This window comes from Entelurus aequoreus, linkage group LG06 (genome assembly GCF_033978785.1).
Source record: "Entelurus aequoreus isolate RoL-2023_Sb linkage group LG06, RoL_Eaeq_v1.1, whole genome shotgun sequence".
Classification (NCBI taxonomy): Eukaryota; Metazoa; Chordata; class Actinopteri; order Syngnathiformes; family Syngnathidae; genus Entelurus; species Entelurus aequoreus.
Window position 1 is genome coordinate 18,701,176 of NC_084736.1, and position 23,111 is coordinate 18,724,286.

A 23,111-nucleotide genomic window follows, 5' to 3' on the forward strand; every position below is an offset into this window, starting at 1 on the left:
CCCTTATCTGAAGAATGTTATGGGAGTCTCAACAGAGAGAATATTCAACGCTCTGACTCTCTCAGCAAGGACACTCGTAAAGCAAGCACTTTGTACCAGACGAAACATTAGCTGATTAAAATATGACTATAGGAGATATAAAAGAAGTAACTATTAAATATGGATATATGTAATTATCCACTTCCGTAAAGACACACTCGTAAAGAGTCGAATCAAAAGCATGTAGAAGATGATGAAAAGGGACGATTATAAAGACCAAAGTGGACTTACAGAAGAGAAGTTGTGAGCCCCGCAGGGTTCTCCTCTGAACTTGCAGGAGAGGAGCATGTCGTCGAGCTGGTGGCTGAGTCGGTCCATAAACTCCAAGTTGGTCCCCTCGAAGTTCCTGGGAGGCAGAAACAGCCGGAAGTCCGACAGCTTCCCGAACCAGGCCCGGCGGTCCTCCTGGAGCAGGTCCAGAACCATGGGTCTTACAGTACGGTTGGCCAGCAGCAGACCTAACCAGTGTCCGGCAAAGTACAGGTCGCTCTTGGTGAGCTTGTAGAGGCGGATGGGGTTGTTGTTGCAGATGGTGATCACGGGGAAGGCTAGTTCTTTGGCCCACTCGGTGTGGATCCGGGTGTAAGTGGGGAAGGAGAGCCAGTGGAGTATTCGGTTGGACGACCAGGACAGGAGCAGCCCGAGGGAGGTGCAGAGGGCCAGCAGCCAGAAGACCCGGCGGCCCACCGAGCCACCGGGGACGCAAACTTGCCTCAGACCGTGGAGGCGTGTCCTTGACAGCAAAGTGGAAGCGACCCGAGTCACGGCCGGCGTCACGGGACGCTTTTGACCGCCCCTTCTGGTTACAGCCGGGGATCCCCGCCGGAGACAGCGCCCCTCTTGGGTCATGGCTGTCCACAGCGCTACTACAACCACGGGGACATCTTCACTTCCCAGCCCGGCCTCAAGGGCTGAGGCCCACATGAAGCTCCAGGGTAAATCCACTACCGTAATCCACACCCGGACCGCAACAGTATTGACCTCCTCTGTGGAAGACACCCTCTGATATCTTCACGCCGGTTAACTCGGCGCGGGAGACTTGTTGGTCATCTCTGCCGCTCTCCCGATCCGAGACGCCGCCGACGGTCCGACTCAGCAGAAAGCAGAATTTCGCTCCAAGCAGGGAGGCTTCTAGGCGAGCATCCACCGCAGTTTGTGTGACAGCGAGCGAGAGAGGATGAGACGGCGAGCGACGCAAAAGAGGAGGGAGGGGAAGGAGGGACAGAGGAGGACGGAATACAAACCACGGAGGGCTGGCAGAAAAGAAAAGAATGAAGGGGAGGGCGTCAAACGTGAGGGGAGAATGTAATTCAATCAAAGATGAGAGTGGAACACATCATAGACTCCCGCTCGCGTCCTCCGCTTAGTTCCGTCCGAGCGTGTCTACCTTTCAAGCCTGCGATCGTCTCGTCAGCGGGATGACGAGCAGCTTTAATTGCACTCAGAGAGGCAGCTCATTGCTAGTCTGAAGGATCCCTCCGACCACCTTGACGTCCACGTGCTCGCCTGTCCTCAACGTCCCCCCGGCACGCAAAGCTTCATCTCACGCTGCTACGGACATGCCAACACATGGACGGGGGGGGGGGGGGGGGGGGGCAGCAGTGGCCGTCCTGCGGGCTAAGACCAAAACAAAGCAAAGCAGAGATGATGTGTTCTGTCACACTCTTCTCTCTTCGTCTTCCCGCCAAGTTTTCCTTCCAAAGACGTGCTCGCATCCCTGCTAAAAATACTCTGAATCAAATCCAGCAACTTGTCTTCACACGCTCCTCCTCCTCCTCTTCTGCGCCCGCCTCGTCGTCCTCTTCTTCTTCTTCTTCTTTTCCACTTTGTGCAAGCACTCTCTCGCTCATCTTCTAGGGAGCTTTTTCCTCCTCCTGATCCACACTTTTCATCACTTGGAAGGACTTCTCACGGCGACCTCCCTCCTCCTCGTCCTGCTCTCTGTTGTTATGCCAACCCTCCTCGCAGGTTTGCCTTCCCTCACTTTCCTCTCCGGTCCTCCTCCTCCACTGCTGCTCCGTGCAGGCGGCCGGCGAGATAAAAAAAAAAAGTCCTTCTCTGTGAGCATATACAGTCGTGTGAGAGAAAAAAAAGGACACCCCACGAGAGCAAATCTTTTAGTTTGGTTCTTTATACCAAAGACTATAAAAATGGGACCCATTAACTCCCTGCTTGGGTTGGAATTGGGGGTTAAATCACCAAAATGATTCCCGAGCGTGGCCACCGCTGCTGCTCACTGCTCCCCTCACCTCCCAGGGGGTGCAACAAGGGGATGGGTCAAATGCAGAGAGTAATTTCACCACACCTAGTGTGTGTGTGTGACTATCAGTGGTACTTTAACTTTAACTTTATTTATCACCTTGTTGTACGCTACACTTGTTTTTTTATATTATGCCACTCGCACGGTAAAAAGGCAATTTTGTTCAATGTTATGCGCATTCATAAGAAAAAAGGAAAGAGTTATTATAAAAATCCATATTTCTACTATTTTAACCTTAAATAAATGATTCTCAAATATTTGGGTGCGAATGTGTGACCCCAGGGAACATGCTTTATCAGTATCATACTTCGAAAAGCTGTGCACGACAAAACATGCTCATAGTAGCCATTAATTCTGACTTGCTCATTTAAAAAAATAAATTAAAAAAAGCGAAATATTGTTTTTCTTTTGGTTTTGTAGGTTAAAGTGTTTTATATAATGTGATACTGAGTTAATAATGCTGCTCAATTTAAATCTATTATTACTTATTGAATTTATTTCATTGAATTTGTCAGTATCAAATGGTTCAGGCCGGACACAAAATGTTAAGTTACAAACCCGTTTCCATATGAGTTGGGAAATTGTGTTAGATGTAAATATAAACGGAATACAATGATTTGCAAATCATTTTCAACCCGTACTCAGTTGAATATGCAACAAAGACAACATATTAATATGCAGAACATAAAACCAAATCAGAATAAGAAAATGACAGCACAACACACACACTTTGGGGAAAAACAAAGAGCAACTTTTTGAAAGGGGCCCTATTATGCAAAACCAACGTTTATTGCCAAAAAAAATTAAATTTGGGATCTGCATAAGTCCCAAACATTTAAAAGCAAAACATTGCGGAAACATGGAGATATTTACAAAACAATCTTGCCTTCCTTCATATTTCCTCCAAACGAGCTGTTAGTAATTTGCCTTGTAGTGCCAATTTTCCCAATTCAGCGAAATGTCCATATATGGTAGAAATTAGGGCTGGACGATATGGCTGAAAACTGTATCACAATATACGTTTTTTATATTGATCGATTGATAATTATTGATATTTTTTTTGTATGACTTATTTAGGCCTGCCAATAAATATAGTAAAATAATTTCCAACTTACCAAGGGCGCTGTTGATCAGTGGTTAGAGTGTCCGCCCTGAGATCGGTAGGTTGTGAGTTCAAACCCCGAGTCAAACCAAAGACTATAACAAATGGGACCCATTACCTCCCTGCTTGGCACTCAGCATCAAGGGTTGGAATTGGGGGTTAAATCACCAAAAATGATTCCCGGGCGCGGCCACCGCTGCTGCTCACTGCTCCCTCACCTCCCAGGGGGTGATCAAGGGTGATGGGTCAAATGCAGAGAATAATTTCGCCACACCTAGTGTGTGTGTGACAATCATTGGTACTTAACTTTAACAAGATGTCTGCTCGCCAGATGGTAAAATAAAATGTGAAGGTAGTTGCAGTTTCAAGACACTAGATGGCAGTAATGTATAAGCTGTTGAACACTACACAGTAGTTTGGGAAGCTGCTCATCCGACCGACACATTGGAAGTCGGCATTAAAACCAAACAAACTAAAGACAAGTTATTGAGTTGATAGATCAAGATATCACACTTTCTCTTCTCACTCCATGCAGAGAATCCACAGCGAGACGGAAAGACAGCACAGCCAAACTTGGTAGTAGATGCTGTTAGCTTGTCACTCCCATTGCTCAGTGACACTTCCTGTTTCCTGTTTAGCTGGGTTCCCAGAGCACAAGTAACTTTATGCAAAAAAACCTTGCCTTATTTGTTTTCCTTTGACCAAAATATCTGAATATATATGGAATGTTTTATCGTACACATTTGATATTGATATCAATTGTGTATCTATCGCAATATATATTAGTAGCAAGTGCTTTGCGTGAGTCTGCCATTGTAGTCGACAATAAGCTCTTTGTTTATCTCTATCCTCCTGTTGTGGGGCAGACTGGCTACATGTTGCAATTTCTAATACTAAGTAGCCTATAGTTCAGACTCATATACGTCAGTAGATCCGCTATGGAAGTGCTAAAAAAACTACAACAAAGTTGACGGGGAGAAGACGCTGGAAGGCATGTCAATAAGACTGCCCACAAAACGGCGCATCCTGAAGATACGGTCAGAAAACGGCTAGTAGTGTCAACATTTCCCGATATGATATCATTATGATATATGCCCCCCCCCCCCCGAAAAAAAAAAGTATGTTTAGTGCATTTTTTTCTATCATTTTGAAAAATGCAGTTTCTCAAAAGAGTTAACTCACATATTAACTTTTAATTAGAGATGTCCGATAAAGGCATGATATCCGATATTCCGATATTGCCCAACTCTTAATTACTGATTCCAATATCCACCAATATCGATATATACAGTCGTGGGATTAACACATTATTATGCCTAATTTTGTTGTGATGCCCCGCTGGATGCATTAAACAATGTAACAAGGTTTTCCAAAATAAATCAACTCAAGTTATGGAAAAAAATGCCAACATGGCACTGCCATATTTATTATTGAAGTCACAAAGTGCATTATTTTTTTTAACATGTCTCAAAACAGCAGCTTGGAATTTGGGACATACTCTCCCCGAGCGGGCATGAGGTGGGCGGGGTTGGGGGGGGGTGTAGGAGGAAGCGGGGGGTGTATATTGTAGCGTCCCGGAAGAGTTAGTGCTGCAAGGGGTTCTGGGTATTTGTTCTGTTGTGTTTATGTTGTGTTACGGTGCGGATGTTCTCCCGAAATGGGTTTGTCATTCTCGTTTGGTGTGGGTTCACAGTGTGGCGTATATTTGTAACAGTGTTAAAGTTGTTTATACGGCCACCCTCAGTGTGACCTGTATGGCTGTTGACCAAGAATGCCTTGCATTCACTTGTGTGTGTGAAAAGCCGTAGATATTATGTGATTGGGCCGGCATGCAAAGGCAGTGCCTTTAAGGTTTATTGGCGCTCTGTACTTCTCCCTATGTCCGTGTACACAGCGGCGTTTTAAAAAAGTCATACATTTTACTTTTTGAAACCGATACCGATCATTTTAATCAATTTTAAACTCCTTTTATTTGTTTTTAAATGTCTAAACAACCTCGCGCCAACATATCTCTCCGACCTCCTTAAGCCTTACTGCCCCACCCTACTGACGGTCCCTGACACAAGGCTGAAGCTTAGAGGTGACAGAGCTTTCGCCGCTGCTGCTCCCATGCTCTGGAACGACCTACCTCTGAGTGTTAGACAAGCCTCCTCTCTTCCTGTTTTTAAATCTCTCTTAAAAATACTTTTATTCCATGGCTTTTAACACTAAGTGATATCCATCCTGCAATGTCGCCCCATAATACACCTGCTGTGAACCTGTTTTTATGTTTTTATGTTTTATTTTTTTATCGTGTTCTGTTTGTGTTGTGTTGGCTCGGTTCTCATATCATCTTTTAACCTGCCCATTGTACAGCACTTTGGCTACCCCTGTGGTAAATGTTAAATGTGCTTTATAAATAAAGTTGATTTGATTTGATTTCCGATATTAGATTTTAAAGCATTTATCGGCCAATAATATCGGCAGTCCGATATTATCGGACATCTCTACTTTTAATCATTTAGATACCTCACAAATTGACGTTAAGTTTTACAGGTGATGGTAGCTTGCCGTACAAAGGCGGACGGGCACAATTTTTCAGGACTTATGCAGATCCTAAATACAGATCAGCAGGTACCAGAAGGTAAGAAAAGTTGCTTTTGCATAATATTGCGAAACAAAACGCCAGATAATGTCTTACCTTATACACACACCGTAATAATGCTCGTATGTTTAATGCGCCGACAATCCATCAAGCGGTGCAGCTTCATAGCTTACCAAAGTCGGACTCAAACATTTCGATAGATTTTTAAACGCCTTGTGTAATGTTCTATATTTTCAATGGAACATATAACATGTTGGTGTTGTTTACTTGAGTCATATTGCCATCATAGTGCAGTCTACACATAACTCTTATGTTTGACTGCCATCTACTGGTCACACTTATCATTACACCATGCACCAAATATAATAGCTTCAAGGTCGGTAAGCAAAACCGGAATTATTCCGTACATTAGGTGCACCGGGTTATAAGGCGCACTGTGGAGTTTTGAGGAGAAAAAAAAGGATTTTAGGTGCACCTTATAGTCCGGAAAATAGGGTAGTTTGGTGTGCAGCAGGTGATTTACCTCAACACGGTGCGCCTTGACCAAGTCTGTTTTGGCTTGGAACAGTCCAGACAAATATGGCACACGTTATTACCTCCGCCCCAGAGTTTAGGTTTTCGCCACAGTTTGTCTGTTTGTTAGCAACAACATTCAAACCGTTATTAGGATTTTGAAAAGAAAATCCTAACAAAATGGAACACACTTCACTCCCCGCTTCCTCTTTCTCTCCACTTGAGGGCGCTGCACGTGCCCACATTGAGGTCCCGCGCTAGGTAGAGGATTCTGGGGGATGTAGTTTATTTTCAGACCCGTCAAAGCAAAAGTGCCAGAAAAAAACTACACTCACCCAGTTTTGGTTTGACGGTTGTTTGATACCGTCATGTGTCACGGCATTATTGATAAGATTTTGAAACCGTAATACTGCGTTAGCCGCAGTATCGTTACATCCCTTGTGGCTTGAGGACGGTCTGTAAAACATAATCTGTGCAACATTTGGACCAAATAACCACCATTACACGTTAGGTAGACTGCAAATGACTTGCCACTGGCCAAGATTTAAAATCTTATTCCAAGACATTTCCCGACATTTAAGAGCTATTTACTTATTTACATCATAATCTTAATTTTAGCATGTATAACTATATTTGGTCTATTTCAGTATAAAATGGAAAAAAATAATTATTCAAATAGGATATTTTGGTTTTCCGCACATCGAAAATCTTGTTTAAGATTCTGCAACATCCCAAGGAAGAATTGCAAGTTGAGTAATGCTTGTTTTCGGAATAAAATACTTATTTTTATCATAATAGTCCTGCTAATTATTTGATCTACAAATCAAAATTTGGGATGTCTTATCAAGTAAAAATAACTAGCTGCATGAACTAGCGTTGTCCCGGTACCGGTACCAAAATGTATTTCGATACTTTTCGGTACTTTTTGATACTTTTCTAAATAAAGGGGACCACAAATAATTGCATTATTGGCTTTATTAGGGTACATTAAACACATGTTTCTTATTGGAAGTTTGTCCTTAAATAAATAGTGAACATACAATCATCTTGTCTTTTAGTAGTAAGTAAACAAACAAAGGCTCTTAATTTAGTCTGCTGACATATGCAGTAACATATTGTGTCATTTTCCATTCTTTTATTTTGTCAAAATTATTAAGGACAAGTGGTAGAAAATGAATTATTAATCTGCTTGTTAATTTACTGTTCATATCTGCTTACTTTCTCTTTTAACATGTTCTATCTACACTTCTGTTAAAATGTAATAATCACTTATTCTTCTGTTGTTTGGATGCTTTACATTAGTTTTGGATGATACCACAAATTTAGGTATCAATTCGATACCAAGCCATTGGTCATATTCAAAGTCCTCATGTGTCCAGGGACATATTTCCTGAGTTTATAAACATATAAAATAAAAATAAAAATAAAAAAAGATTTTGTGATGCTAAAAAATATTGATGTAATCATAGTAGTATCGACTAGATACGCTCCTGTACTTGGTATCATTACAGTGGATGTTAGGTGTAGATCCACCAATGGTGTTTGTTTACATTGTGACGCCGGTGAGCGACGATGTGTAGTGAAGCATGTTTAGCTATTCCTCGTCCTGCAGGGGTGTTGGACCGGTACTTTTTAGAGGCGGTATAGTACCAAATATGATTAATTAGTATCGTGGTACTATACCAATACCGATATACCGTACAACCCTAGCATGAACAGATAATTTAACTGGTTTTTACTCACCCCCCCTAAAATAAAGTCGTTTTATCTTACATTTTGTCAACTCTTTTTTACAGTGTAGACCACAAGGGAGTGTTTTAAACGTAGAAAAACCCTTTAAAGAAGCTGAAGGGTCTCTGGCCTTCTTCTTAGCAACTCAACAGTGTCAAAATATACCATTTTGACATTCACATTTACTTTTAAAATGACTTGTTACCTTAGCTCAGGGTCACTTTAGCTCAGGGATGTCCAAAGTGCAGCCCGCAGGTCATTTTTTAATGGCCCCACGGCCCATTTTAAAATACGATTAAAAAAATTAAAAACATAAAAAGTGGTATGAAAGACCAAACAGGTGAAATGTAACAAGAAAATGTTGCAATATTTACTCTAATAACACAAAGCTGCCATGCAGGCTGTTTCTTTCTTTAAAAAAATAATAATGAATCAAAATCAATGTCATTATGAATTATTGACCTGTCCAAGGCTCCAATTACGTCACATAAATATTGCACTTTGAGATATTTTTTTGGGAATATGTTGCATATTTTGTGTTTGCCATATAAAAAATTTAGTTTTTTTTTGTTTTTTTTAAAGAAGGGCCTAAAACGAACAAACAAAAAACATAAACAACAATACAACGTATAATTGGCGGATAGATCTGAAGTTGATCTCGAGATTATTGTGTTAAAAGTAAACAGTAAAAAAAATTAAAAATATATTTTTTAACACTTTAATGAGTAGGACCCTTTTGGGTTCCCAATAATTTTTGTGTGATTTGTTTTTAATTGTCATTGCTCAAAAAATAATAATGAATTAAAATCAATGGTGTTATGAGTTATTGACCTTTTTATGGCTCCAATTATTATATAATCTCAAATATTCCTTTTAAAAATTTTATTGGGTGAAAATATTGCATATTTTGTGTTTTTTCCATAAAAAAAACTGGGTTTTCTTTGACAAAAAGAGCATACGACTTAAATCTTTAAAAACGTTATATTGACAGATAGACCTAATGTTGATCTAGAGATAATAATACTGAATAATGACACATTTTAAATATTTTTTGGACCAAAACCCTTTGGGGTCTCCAGGATCAAGCCTGAGTGGACGCCTTAATGTATATTTTTTGTACATATATTGTATTGGTTTCTAAAATAAAAAAAATATAAAAATGGCCCCCGTTTGCTTTGATTTTTCAGTGTGCGGCCCTCAGTGGAAAAAGTTTGGACACCCCTGCTTTAGCTGCTGGCAGAAGTCGTTAACAAAATAAAAAAATAAAAATACCAGTTCTGAAGTAAATAGTGGCCTCCAGGTAAATTGAGTTTGAGACCCCTGAGCTGGAGTACTTGCAAACGTGTACATTATGCACTGGTGCGTGGTAGCCGAGGCAGCCAGCAGGGGGCCTCGTCTTGCTGTGATAACGTCAGGGAGCAGACGGAGTCAGAGGGTCCTTGTCCACATGTTTCTGCTGCAGATCCTTGGCCAAGACACAGTGTGTCATTGATAACGACTGTACACATTAAACGCTGTTTTTAGGGGTGACGTGAAAAACACAGGTGTCAACTACAGCATTGATCTGTGAACAACAACCACAGCGGGACCACATTGAAATAGACCCTCTACGAACACCTGACGCACCTTGCCATGACGAGCAGGCGCTGTGCAAAAAGCACGCATTCACGTTCTCAATGGGGTAAAACGAAAGCGAGAACAACACCACGCTGTTTGCACTGCACACACACACACACACACACACACACACACACACACACACACACACACACACACACACACACACACACACACACACAGATCTGTGTTCACAACCCCCAGCCTTCATGACCTCAGGCAAACACTGCTGCTGACTGTCTGGGAGAGAAGAAGAACCATGCAATACGCTTCCAAAGGCCAGTCCCGTTGGTGCAGCAGCACCACACAAAACATACATATTGATACTGAGAATCACTTCATGATCAATATTCACACAAAGTTCAAACGCTTGTAGGAACAGTCAAAGAAACGAAAGTGTTTCAAATGGACTCTGCAATGTGGCCTCCAGGGGCTGTGAGCACTTGATTAGACAAATATTGTCGTCATGGAGCATCGCAGATGAGTGACATTCTTCCTGATTATGGGTAAGAAAAAAATATCAATAAGACATAACGTTCACATTCAGACCGATACATTACCAATTACCGGTTACCTGGGAATCTGTACCGGTACTCAATGGTACTAATTGTCGTTACTTTTGTGTGTGTGTTAATAAATAATTGTTTTGATAGTCCAATCTAATTTAATTGCAACAATTTAAAATGAGTTGATTGTTTCAAAACAAATTCCTAAGTCTTCCTAAGTGTAACATTAATTTGAAATTACAGTTGCCAGTCCAAGACGTTAGATGGAAGTAGTGTATAGTTTGTAGCGTCCAGAATCCGGCCCGCGGGAAGTCCAAAGTTAAAAAGATTACATTATTATTAATAGTTTTTAAATTATAATTTTTTAAAAATTAGTCCTTTCTAATCTATTTTCTACCGCTTGTTACTCTCGGTGTCTCCTAGCCGCTCAGGCAAATCATTTTGTCTAAAAATGCATTTTCCCATCGATAACGTGACATCATCGCGCCGCAAGTGCGCTCTCTTTCAGTCAATTAGTGAAGTGAAGTGAACTATATTTATATAGCGCTTTTCTCTAGTGACTCAAAGCGCTTTACGTAGTGAAACCTAATATCTAAGTTACATTTTTAAACCGGTGTGGGTGGCGCTGGGAGCAGGTGGGTAAAGTGTCTCGCCCAAGGACACAACGGCAGTGACTAGGATGGCAGAAGCAGGGATCCAACCTGGAACCCTCAAGTTGCTGGCACGGCCACTCTACAAACCGAGCTATACCGCCCCAATTAGTGCGTGAGGAATGAATATGAATATATACAATATATATATATATGTATATATATATATATATATATATATATATATATATATATATATATATATATATATATATATATATATATATATATATATATATATGTATGTGTGGGAAAAAAATCACAAGACTACTTCATCTCTACAGGCCTGTTTCATGAGGGGTTCCCTCAATCATCAGGAGATGATTTAAAAAAATCTCCTGATGATTGAGGGAACCCCTCATGAAACAGGCCTGTAGAGATGAAGTAGTCTTGTGATTTTTTTGCCACACATACATATATTGCGCTCTACCACGGTATCGAGCACTATTTTTTGGATAATCTAATTAAGACATATACGTGCGTTGAGGTTCATGGCTGGTGAGGCACTGACTTCATCACAGTCAGATTTACAAACATATGAACCCTAAAGAGTATCTTATTCACCATTTGATTGGCAGCAGTTAACGGGTTATGTTTAAAAGCTCATACCAGCATTCTTCCCTGCTTTGCAGTCAGCATCAAGGGTTGGAATTGGAGGTTAAATCGCCAAAAATGATTCCCGGGCGTGGCGCCGCTGCTGCCCACTGCTCCCCTCACCTCCCAGGGGCTGATCAAGGGGATGGGTCAAATGCAGAGGACAAATTTCATTACACCTAGTGTGTGTGTGACAATCATTGGTACTTTAACTTAACTTTAACTTTACACATACAAACTGTAGCACACAAAAAAGCACATTTAATAAAAAAAACGTTATTATGGTCTTACCTTTACTTATAAATGAAGTCCATGCGCCGCTGTTGTGCTGGATTAATGCACTCCCGCCGTAGAATGCACCCCCTGACGGGAGTGTTATATCAACTAAAGCCCACACTTAAACTTTCCACGTGCAAGATGGAATCTATTTAAAAAAGTTATTCAATAAGAAGCCAAAAAGTGCAAAAACAATAATGTTCGTGTTGGAGGAGTTGTGAATGAATGAAATATGAAATCCGTGCTGCAGTCTGCAGGTGTACCTAATGTTGTGGCCCAACTGTCATTCACAACTCCTCCAACACGAACCTCCAAGGTTTTTCATTGTATCCCATTGGGTTGAGATTTTTCTTGCTCTGATGTGGGATCTGAGCCGAGGATGTCGTTGTGGCTTGTGCAGCCCTTTGAGACACTTGTGATTAATGGCTATATAAATACACTTTGACTGATTGATTGATATGTTTTGTACAGGACCTAATTATGAACCGGCACCAAAAAATACTGGTACTTTGTATACATCCATATTAGCTACTAGGCCAATTGCTACTATGTGTGCTCTTTAAGTGTCTGTTAGCCTTTTTACTGCATTTTCCTATTTTTGCTAGCTCCATATGAGTCCAAAAAAACAACGCAATGTGTGGTTTGAAACAATCAGCCCTTATTTTGATTTCATTCAGTGACTTTTTGCTGTGTTGAACCTAAAAAAGTGAGAGTGTTGGAGCAGCTGTCTCATCAAAACCGCCTTCAAATCATTCATTTGAAGTTATTTATCAAATTGATTGGACATTAGCGTTCATACATCAGATTTTGTTGGGACTCCATTGCCTGGTGTTCTGCTGTGCTGGACCAGTTAGTGACAGAATACGATCCCCTGTCTCGTCAAAATGTTGCTTTTATCTCTGATGTGTTCATAAAAACGACATTTAACGCTGAGATCCGCTGTAAAGTTTATGTTGTTGGAAGAGACCGACGTTTTAGCCCTCAGCCAAACACGCAAATGAAAACAATTAATGACAGTGTAGTGCGTAAAAATAAATGACGCGAATGATAATTACACATGAAAATGAAGCGAGCGACTTGATTGGACACCTGGAACATTTTAGTTGAATTGACCGCCTCAAATAAGCAACACATTTAGAGAAGTAGTAGATTTCCGTGTGTTATGTTGAAACAGACGGTAGTGTAAGTAAAAACTACACCTCAGACTTGAATGTGCCGTAAAGTTTATGTTGTTGGAAGTGGTACTTAAGGAAGGATTCGGCCTTAAATAAAACATTGAACAATAGTGAAGTGTATCAAAAGAAATGATGAGTTGTGTTTTTGAAATAGATCATGACAAACTTCTGCAGTGATGTGTAATCCCAACAACACAACTGCATGGTCTAAGAGTGTTTCTAAGAAATGTCTGCAGTCATCAGAGCTTATATACTGTACTTATCATATTTTCTGGACTATAGAACGCACCAGTATACAAGCCGCACCCACTAGATTTTAGAGGAAACATATCTGTCCATATATTAGCCGCAACAGACTACAGGCCGCAGATATATAGTTTTGTGAAATTAGTTACTTATACAGAAGATTTTCTAAATGTTTATTGACATACCTTAATTGTTTCCAAACGGTGTCTGTAAAACTGATGATCAAACAAAACAGAAGTCATCGTCATGGACCCACTAGCTGCGGAAGCCAGCTCTCCAATCAGCTAAACAGACTCAATAACTCCACAATGACGTTTTGGTATGTTTAGAGCGGAATTTGTGAAACTGAACCAATACAAACAGAATGCCATTCTAAGTTAATAATACTAACACACTCACTCGTTAGCATATTAGTTATTGCTAACGACGCTAGCTTGATTACATTACGATAGCACAAACAAATATGTATGAAAACACTCCTATCGACATCACACATGGGCATGTAAGTAAGAAATGTTTTAGCTATACTGTAAAACTCACCACCAGACTGGAGGAGGCGGCGAGAGCTTATGGAATGGAGATAAGTGCAGAGAAGAGCAAGATCCTGGTCAACAGTCACAGTCACTTACCACCACCGAACATCACATTGAATGGAAAAACCCTGGAGGAAGTAAAGGACTTTAAGTACCTCGGGTCCTTTGTGAGTGAAGATGGCAGCTCCACAAAAGAGATCAGAGCAAGAATCGGCATAGCAACATCAGCCATGACAAGACTGACCAGTATCTGGAAAAGCAATACCATCAGCTTCCAGGTGAAGGTCAGACTCTACAAGTCACTTGTTCTTTCCACCCTACTCTATGGTTGTGAGAGCTGGACGCTCACAGCGGACACTGAGCGCAGGATACAGTCCTTTGAAAGCAAGTGTTACAGAAGAATGCTACATACTGTATATCATACAGTGAACACCGGACAAATGATTATGTTAGACAGCTAGTTACCACCCATGCTGGCGAACAAGAACCTCTACTCTCAAGAGTTAAACGTCGCAAGCTGACCTGGTTTGGTCATGTCACAAGGCACACCTCCCTGTCAAAGACCATCCTGCAGGGAACAGTAGAGGGGGAGCGGAGACAAGGCAGGCAGAGAAAGGCCTGGATGGACAACATCAAAGAATGGACTGTCTACAGCTTCCAAACCCTGCTACGAACAGCAGAAGATCGTGAGCGCTGGAGATCCCTGACTGCCCAAGCATCCACCATGACACCCCTACGGCCTCCTAGGCCATTCATTGAGTGAGAGTGAGTGAGAGTTAAACGTACAAACGTTGCTCGGAGTGAGGAAGAAATAATCATACAAGTAGAAGCACTGTGGACGGCTAGAAGACGGTACGGCACTTCTACTTCTGGTTGAAAGCTCAGTCTAAACCAGGGGTGTCAAACTCATTTTAGATGGAGAAAAATCTACTCCCATGTGGGCCGGACTGGTAGAATCACGGCACGATAACTTAAAAATAAAGACAACTTCAGATTGTTTTCTTTGTTTAAAAATAGAACAAGCACATTCTGAAATTGTAAAAATCATAATGTTGTTGTTTTGTTTTTTTTACACTTACATGTTGCGATTAATAGTTTATTTGTCGTTATTTATATTTTCTGAATAAATGATGTGATAATGTTCATCAGTCAACTCATTGGTGTTAATCAAGATAAAAAAATTATATCAAAATTAGACATGTCCGATAATATCGGTCTGCCGATATTATCGGCCGATAAATGCGTTAAAATGTAATATCGGAAATTATCGGTATCGTTTTTTTTATTATCAGTATCTTTTTTTTAAAAATTAAATCCACATAAAAAACACAAGATACACTTACAATTAGTGCACCAACCCACCCCATTTACACTCATTCACACAAAAGGGTTGTTTCTTTCTGTTATTAATATTCTGCTTCCTACATTATATATCAATATATATCAATACAGTCTGCAAGGGATACAGTCCGTAAGCACACATGAGTGTGCGTGCTGCTGGTCCACTAATAATACTAACCTTTAACAGTTAATTTTACAAATGTTCATTAATTACTAGTTTCTATGTAACTGTTTTTATATTGTTTTACTTTCTTTTTTATTCAAGAAAATGTTTTTAATTTATTTATCTTATTTTATTTTATTCATTTTTTTAAAAAGTACCTTATCTTCACCATACCTGGTTGTCCAAATTAGGCATAATAATGTGTTAATTCCACGACTGCATATATCGGTTGATATCGGTATCGGTAATTAAAGAGTTGGACAATATCGGCATATCGGATATCGGCAAAAAGTCATTATCGGACATCCCTAATCAAAATCAAATTACAGGATGTTATTTATGTAGTTGGATCATTTACCTCGACTGGTGCACTAACATGTGCTTTATTTTGTACATATGTAGCGTCATCTACAAAGATACAAAGAATTGTTATTGCGACATCCAGTGGACACATTTAGAACAGCTGTTTCTTTCATTCAAAAATTTCCGGTTAATTTTTATACTTGGCAAACTCATCCCGCGGGCCGGATAAAACCTGTTCGCGGGCCTGATGCGGCCCTCGGGCCGTACGTTTGACACCCCTGGTCTAAACAGAAGGGCAATGCAGCACTGCAGCAAGCAAACTCGTCCAAAAGATGGCGCTATACCACAAACAATAACACCTATTTGGTGTCTTAGCTTGTTTGGAACATGTGTCTGAAAAGTTTAGAAACCTAAGTTCTTTTTATGTTAAATGCGCTGTAAACAATGCATATAAGTAAATTCAAGTTTGGCTAAAAACGTACAAGATAGGACTGGACAACTAATAGATTTTTGATTTTGATTATGGCTTCTCACGATCATGAAAATATAATAATCGGGAAAAAAATAAAGATTAATGGGCCATGCAACGTGCATGCAAATTCCGGAGCTTGTAACAAATAAAGGGAAGAAGAGCGAATGAGTGAAAAAAAACTCTACTAGAAGTTTGGGATTGCACCGTGGTTGCTATTTTTGATTTGATACAGCGCTAGTATGCCTGGGGCCGTATTTATCAAGCTTCTTAGAATTACTCCTAAGAAGTCTGCTAAGAGTTGACTTATGAGTAAAGAAATTCTTTGCTGAAAGCTGCACTTAAAAGTTAGTTATCAAGCGTCTTACTCACACTCTCAGCGAAGTGTAGGACTGAATCTTAAGTGTCACACTCAGAGCTGAATTACGACATTACTATGTGCCGTAAACGGAATTTTAGGTGACGTCATTTCTGTGTCCAAAATGACCAATCACGGAAGGGAGTCCCTTGTCTAAGAATAAAGAAATATCTTACAAATATTTAAGTGGACAATGGGAGTGTATATTTTGACAATAAACTACAAAATAATACAAAACAAACAAACAATATTGGCAATGAATCAAAAATAAATGTTTCCTTTTCTTTCCGATTCATTACTTAGGCAACTAATTTGAAACTGGTGTGGGTGGCTCTCTATATACTAGCCCACTGCAGCCACATGCAGAAATCAACATGGAATCGAAAAGAAAACCAAACTGGCGAGAGGAGGAGACACTGTTGCGTGATGTTGCTGATGAGATGACGCCCCTTATTAAATCTGTGACAAAAATAATACCCGCTCTGTCTAAACCAGGGGTCGGCAACCCGCGGCTCCGGAGCCGCATGCGGCTCTTTGACCACTCTGATGCGGCTCAGCTGCATACTTGTCGACCCTCCGATTTTCCCAGGAGACTTATGGATTTCAGTGCCTCTCCTAGAAAACTCCCAGGGCAAATATAATCCTATATACAGTCTAATTACTATATTAAGGGCATGCCCTAATTGCACTGCAGTAATTGTCCTCTATAGCATTTACAAACAGTATGCCAGCCCGGCCACATGTATGTAGCTTTTACTTGCACACGTAGGAGACAGCAAAGCATACTTGTTCATCAGCCACACAGCTTACACTGACGGTAGCCGTATAAAACAACTTTAACACTGTTACGTTACAAATATGCGCCACACTGTGAACCCACACCAAAAAAGAATGAAAAACACATTTCTGGAGAACATCCGCACCGTAACACAACATAAACACAACACAACCAATACCCAGAATCCCATGCAGCCCTAACTCTTCCGGTCTAGATTATACACCCCCGCAACCACCAAACCCCCCCCCCCCACACATCAACCCTCCCCCCTCCGTGCGTCGGTTGAGCAGAAGAGTTAGGGCTGCATGGGATTCTGGGTATTTGTTGTGTTGTGTTTATGTTGCGTTACAGTGCAGATGTTCTCCAGAAATGTGTTTGTCATTCTTTTTTGGTGTGGGTTCAAAGTGTGGCGCATATTTGTAACGTAACAGGGTTAAAGTTGTTTTTGTACGGCTACCGTCAGTGTAAGCTGTGTGGCTGTTGAACTAGTACGCCCCAAGCTGAAGCTGTATTTTACATGTGGTCGAGCAGGTACACTGTTTGAGCAGGCTGTAGAGGGCGCCAAAAGCAGTGCCATCACGCCCTGATATTCGGGAGTCTCCCGGAAATAATGAGAGGGTTGGCAAGTATGGCGCTATCAAGCGCCATTCAATCAAAACTTGCGGGCCGCACTAACATCAAATTTCCATACTAAGGTGCGTGCCGGTGCGTGTGTCTGAGACCCCTGGTTAACATAGCACAAAGCAATTTAAGCTTTCATTTTAAATTTAAAATTTTTTTTGTGGCTCCCATTATTTTCTTTAATTTGTGAAACTTGCCAAAATGGCTCTTTGAGCGGTAAAGGTTGCCGACCCCTGGTCTAAACGATACCGTTTGATCAGCTGCTCGTCATCAAACAAAGCCAGGACATCCTTCCGCTCCCTGAACGTTCGCACACGTCTCTCTCGCCTCAGTGCCATCCCCCGCTGGCAACTCCTAACCACTTAGGACACCTCTGAAGGTCTCTTAAATATCGTGGAGAGTAGGAGTGATTCTTAGACTTCAGAAAGTTGATAAATAGCTTTTATTCTTAAGTTTGAGAGTAGGACTAAATTTCGCAAATTCTCAGGACTTAAGTGTAAAATGGCATGATAAATACGGCCCCAGATCAATAATGACTAAACTCAATAAAAAAAAGTAAGGCATATGATTTCCGCATTCACCTATTGCTGACATTGATGGCATATTCGCAAGATTACGTTGTAAAAAAAAAAGTCAAAAGATTTACTGTAAACACCTGGCAGCTCACCCACCAAAAGTTTATTGTAAAATAATCAGTGGTACCATTTTTCCATTTACAGTAATGCACTGTAAAAACAGGGAATGCAGATTTTACAGCAAAGAAGTAGCTACACAGTAGCACAAATGACAGTGCTGCTTTTCAATTTATAGTAAAAAAAAAGTAACCGTATATTTTTCTGCAAAAAACTGGCAGCTCAATTGCCAAAATGTTACGGTAAAAATAACAATGGTACCATTATTCAATTTACAGTAAAGGACTGTGAAAAAATGACAATACATTTTTCGATGAAAAACTGGCAGCTCCCTCACCAGAATTTTAAAGTAAAAACAACAGTGGTACAGTTTTTCAATTTACAGTAATTTGGTGTAAAACACCGTACATTTTACAGTAAAATTCTGGTAACTGAGTTGCCTGTTTTTTTCACTGTAAAATCTATAATTTTACAGTACAGGCCAAAAGTTTGGACACACCTTCTCATTTCAATGGGTTTTCTTTATTTTCATGACTATTTACATTGTAGATTGTCACTGAAGGCATCAAAACTATGAATGAACACATGTGGAGTTATGTACTTCACAAAAAAAAGGTGAAATAACTGAAAACATGTTTTATATTCTAGTTTCTTCAAAATAGCCACCCTTTACTTTTTCGTACACTCTTGGCATTCTCTCGATGAGCTTGAAAGCAAACCTGTAAAGTGAAAACCATTTCAGGTGACTCCCTCTTGAAGCTCATCGAGAGAATGCCAAGGGTGTGCAAAGTAAAAAGGTGTCTAAAGCTTAAACCAAAAATAAACAAAAGGTGAGTGCCCCTAAGAAAATGCATTGGAGCTTGGGGAAGGCTATGCAGAACTAAACTAAAACTGAACTGGCTACAAAGTAAACAAAAACAGAATGCTGGACGACAGCAAAGACTTACTGTGGAGCAGAGAAGGCGTCCACAAAGTACATCCGAACATGACATGACAATCAACAATGTCCCCACGAAAAAGGATAAAAAACAACTGAAATATTCTTGATTGCTAAAACAAAGTAGATGCAGGAAATATCGCTCAAAAGAAGACATGAAACTGCTACAGGAAAATACAGAAAAAAGAGAAAAAGCCACCAAAATAGGAGTGCAAGACAAGAACTAAAACACTACACACAGGAAAACAGCAAAAAACTCCCAATAAGTCAGGGTGTGATGTGACAGGTGGCAGGGATGTGCACATGATTATAGAGGGGCAGGGGCTCAAAGTCAGAAAAGGGCAGGACATTTTTTTTGGTCCTTTACACAATATGGAAATTAATGTAAAATTAAATTTTCTAATAGGAAGTTAACTACTTAGCTGTGTGTCCTTTGTAGGTAAAAGTGATTGCCATTTATTTTGTGTCAACAAATTATTGTCATAATGAGTTAATTCACATTATCATAGGCTTGGAAGACATGAAAAGCAACAAAACACTGGTTTATTATTAGGCTATTTATTGTTAAAGATAAGCACTTTAATATTGAACATTGAACAGTGCAACATGAACTTTGAAAAAAAATACAAAAATAAATACCCAAATGGAAAAAACTTCAATGTGAAAGTCTGTCCTTCTTCCCTTAATTTGATTAAAACACCATCAAGTTGTAACTTATGGTATTTCTCACTTGTTCATGTGATCTGCCGTAAACACAGTGCATTTTATTTTGAAAATTAACCCGGTGTTTTATTTTGTACACTACTTCCTGTCCCGCACGATCCGCTCTGCTCTGTGCGGAATTGATGTGCCGTGCTCAATTGATACGCCGTGCTCTGACGTCTGGCAAAAACAGAAGCTGACACATTGAATAATAGAATAATACAGCGTTTTTCTGAAATATTACCCATATTAGATGCTGAATAAGTGGACGGCGACTAGACCATAACTCACAGGTTCAAGTTGCTCCACTGTCACGTCTCCTCAGGGGCGGAGTTGGCTCTCTCTCCTCTCACTTACTCACTCACTCGCCCTCTCTCTCTCTCTGGCGGAAGCGGCAGGCTCAAACAACCCGGTATTACAAGAAAATGTGGAGTTTTTGTACCGCTGTTTGTTTTTTTTGGGGTTTTTTTACAACCCTGACAGGAATTTATTAATGTTGTTTAAAGAAAAAAAAAAAAAAAAAACACACACACAGGCAGAGGGCACTTTTTAAGACGAGGCAAAAAAGGGCAGGGGCTCAAGCACCCATAGGTGTGCACGTGCCTGACAGGTGGTGACAGTACACCTACTTTGAGACTAGAGCTATAGTGATGCATGCTTGGTTATGCTTTAAAATCATATCCAACAATTGCGACAACAACTTTTTACTGTCAACTGAGTTTCGTTTTTTAATGATTTCTGCCGGTGGTGTGCCTCCACATTTTTTCGACGCAAAAAAATGTGCCTTGGCTCAAAAAAGGTTGAAAAACCCTGCTAGAAGTGACCCACAAATCAGCAGGATAGGACCCCTTTGATGTCATCGCCATGGAAAACAGTAAGTAATTACTTTGGGTTTGGAGCTTCAAAAGAAAACTTTCAAAGCAACACTAACACACATACACGCAAACACGCACACACACAAACACACGCACACACGTAAGCCACTCCAGTTGTGTGATATTTCTAAAAGAGTCAAAGACACGCATGAATAATGTATCAAGTACAAAGACTGTGGCAGAACAGAATCCGAATGTCGAAAGCATGCAAATAGACTCTTATCTCTAAAATACTATGACACACACACACACACACACACACACACACACACACACACACACACACACACACACACACATACACACACACACACACACACACCACACACACACACACACACACAAACACACACACACACACACACACTGTACACTATACGCCTCAATGGGGGTTACAAAAGCATATCAAATTATACACTTTGCAAAGCAGCAATGTAAAAAAGTAAAAAATGTAATTCTGCCACGTGTCATGGCGTGGTAAAGTGCACAGAAGTGGCCGCAGTGACAGAACACGGTAAGCAGTAAATAAAAACCGCCATTAAACATTCATGCTGGCTTGCTAATGAGTGTTTATTTCAAATTTTTTGGCGGAGAGTTGATTAAAAAACACTTGATTAAGCAGCAGAGGCTACTAGGATTGTGTAGTCGTGCACTTGTGAGTCACAATCAGCTCAGGTGAGGACGACAGGGGGCCAAAGAGCATCTTCTGAAGGAGGTCATTAGTCATAATCATGAGTTCAGATTGCAGGGAAATAACAGCAGGATGAAGATGATTGGTTAATGATGATGTGTTCCAGCACCATATGAACCTCACACTACTTGTCAGTCCTAAAGAAAAGGGTTTACAAATAATCTGCTGCAAGACATAACCAATCAAATAAAGAGAACACAATTAGGAATGTGACTACATTGGATTGTTAACCCCTCTTATTAACGATGACCTCAAACATTTTTGGTTTCAGATCTGTTTTTTTTTTTTTTTAGGACAATAGATTAGTGCTTCTCAAACCTTTTTCACCAAGTACCACCTTTGAAAACACTTAACTTTCCAAGTACCAACATAACGACCAACATTGAAATACGGTAGTGTAGTAGGCCTATGTATTCATTAAAACAAGGCAGATGTTTTAATAACAATCCATCCATCCATTTTCTACTGCTTGTCCCTTACGGGGTCGCTGGGGGTGCTGGAGCCTATCTCAGCTGCATTTGGGCAGAAGGCGGGGTACACCCTGGACAAGTGGCCACCTCATCGCAGGGCCAACACAGATAGACAGACAACATTCACACTCACATTCACACACTAGGGCCAATTTAGTGTTGCCAATGAACCGATCCCCAGGTGCATGTCTTTGGAGGTGGGAGTGTAGAAGTTGCCCTCTAGTGGGTTCCTCATACCACCACACACTGCCAGGAGAGCCCGGAATTCTGGGTAAAACACTGTTTTATTTTCATCCAATGGTGCAAAGTCTTTTGCTTTTCAGCCCAGTGTCTTTTCTGCCTCTGTGTCTCTCAGCAGCACCCCCAACTACAACTACTCGTTTCCTCACGGCTGCTGCTAATAAAGGCGACAGGTGATTAGATAACAAGGCCCACCTGACACACCCGTTCCGCGGCAGGCCCGTAGGCCACGCCCCCATCCACAGGGAGGAAGCCGGATTATTTTCAAGTATGTTTTTTTTTTTTTTTTCGAGTCGTCAGCTTGAAGCGTCCCTCTGTCTCCGACTCCCTCGTCATCATGTGACATGAGTGTGTGTCTGTTATGGTTTTGCTTGCTAGTTTCGATGACCCGCCTGATCCTGACCTTAGCCAATTGTGACTCATCATACGAACACCGACCAATCATCATGGACTGTCTCCGTATGTATGGATGTTCTCATTTAATAACAAGTATATTTAAAATGTTTGCCCACGGTAACATTACACACAGTTTGAATATTTAATTCAGAGACTTGTTGGCGTACCACTAGATAGAGCCCGTGCACCATTTTAAGGTACACGTACCACAGTTTGACAGTAGATTATAGAAGTGGAAATGTTCTACAACAAGTAACTAAAGTAAATACAATAACATATTATTGTAAAACATAACTTATGACATATTTC

At 40.6% G+C, this 23,111-nt stretch overlaps 1 protein-coding gene across 4 annotated transcripts in view; it reads right to left on the reverse strand.

The window, feature by feature from the left end:
* The window catches only part of asic2 (acid-sensing (proton-gated) ion channel 2), a 941,282-nt gene that overhangs the window by 306,851 nt on the left and 611,320 nt on the right, over positions 1 to 23,111 (reverse strand). For 2 of the 4 annotated variants that reach the window (XR_009826504.1, XM_062050156.1), the window contains exon 1: positions 271 to 2,120. The exons of the other annotated variants lie outside the window; for them this stretch is intronic. Coding sequence is in view for 1 of the 2 variants with exons in the window: in XM_062050156.1 (XP_061906140.1) it covers positions 271 to 963 (693 nt within the window). In the remaining variant the exon portion in view is untranslated. Of the gene's footprint in view, positions 1 to 270; positions 2,121 to 23,111 lie in introns of those variants that run through there. 4 annotated transcript variants of the gene reach the window in all.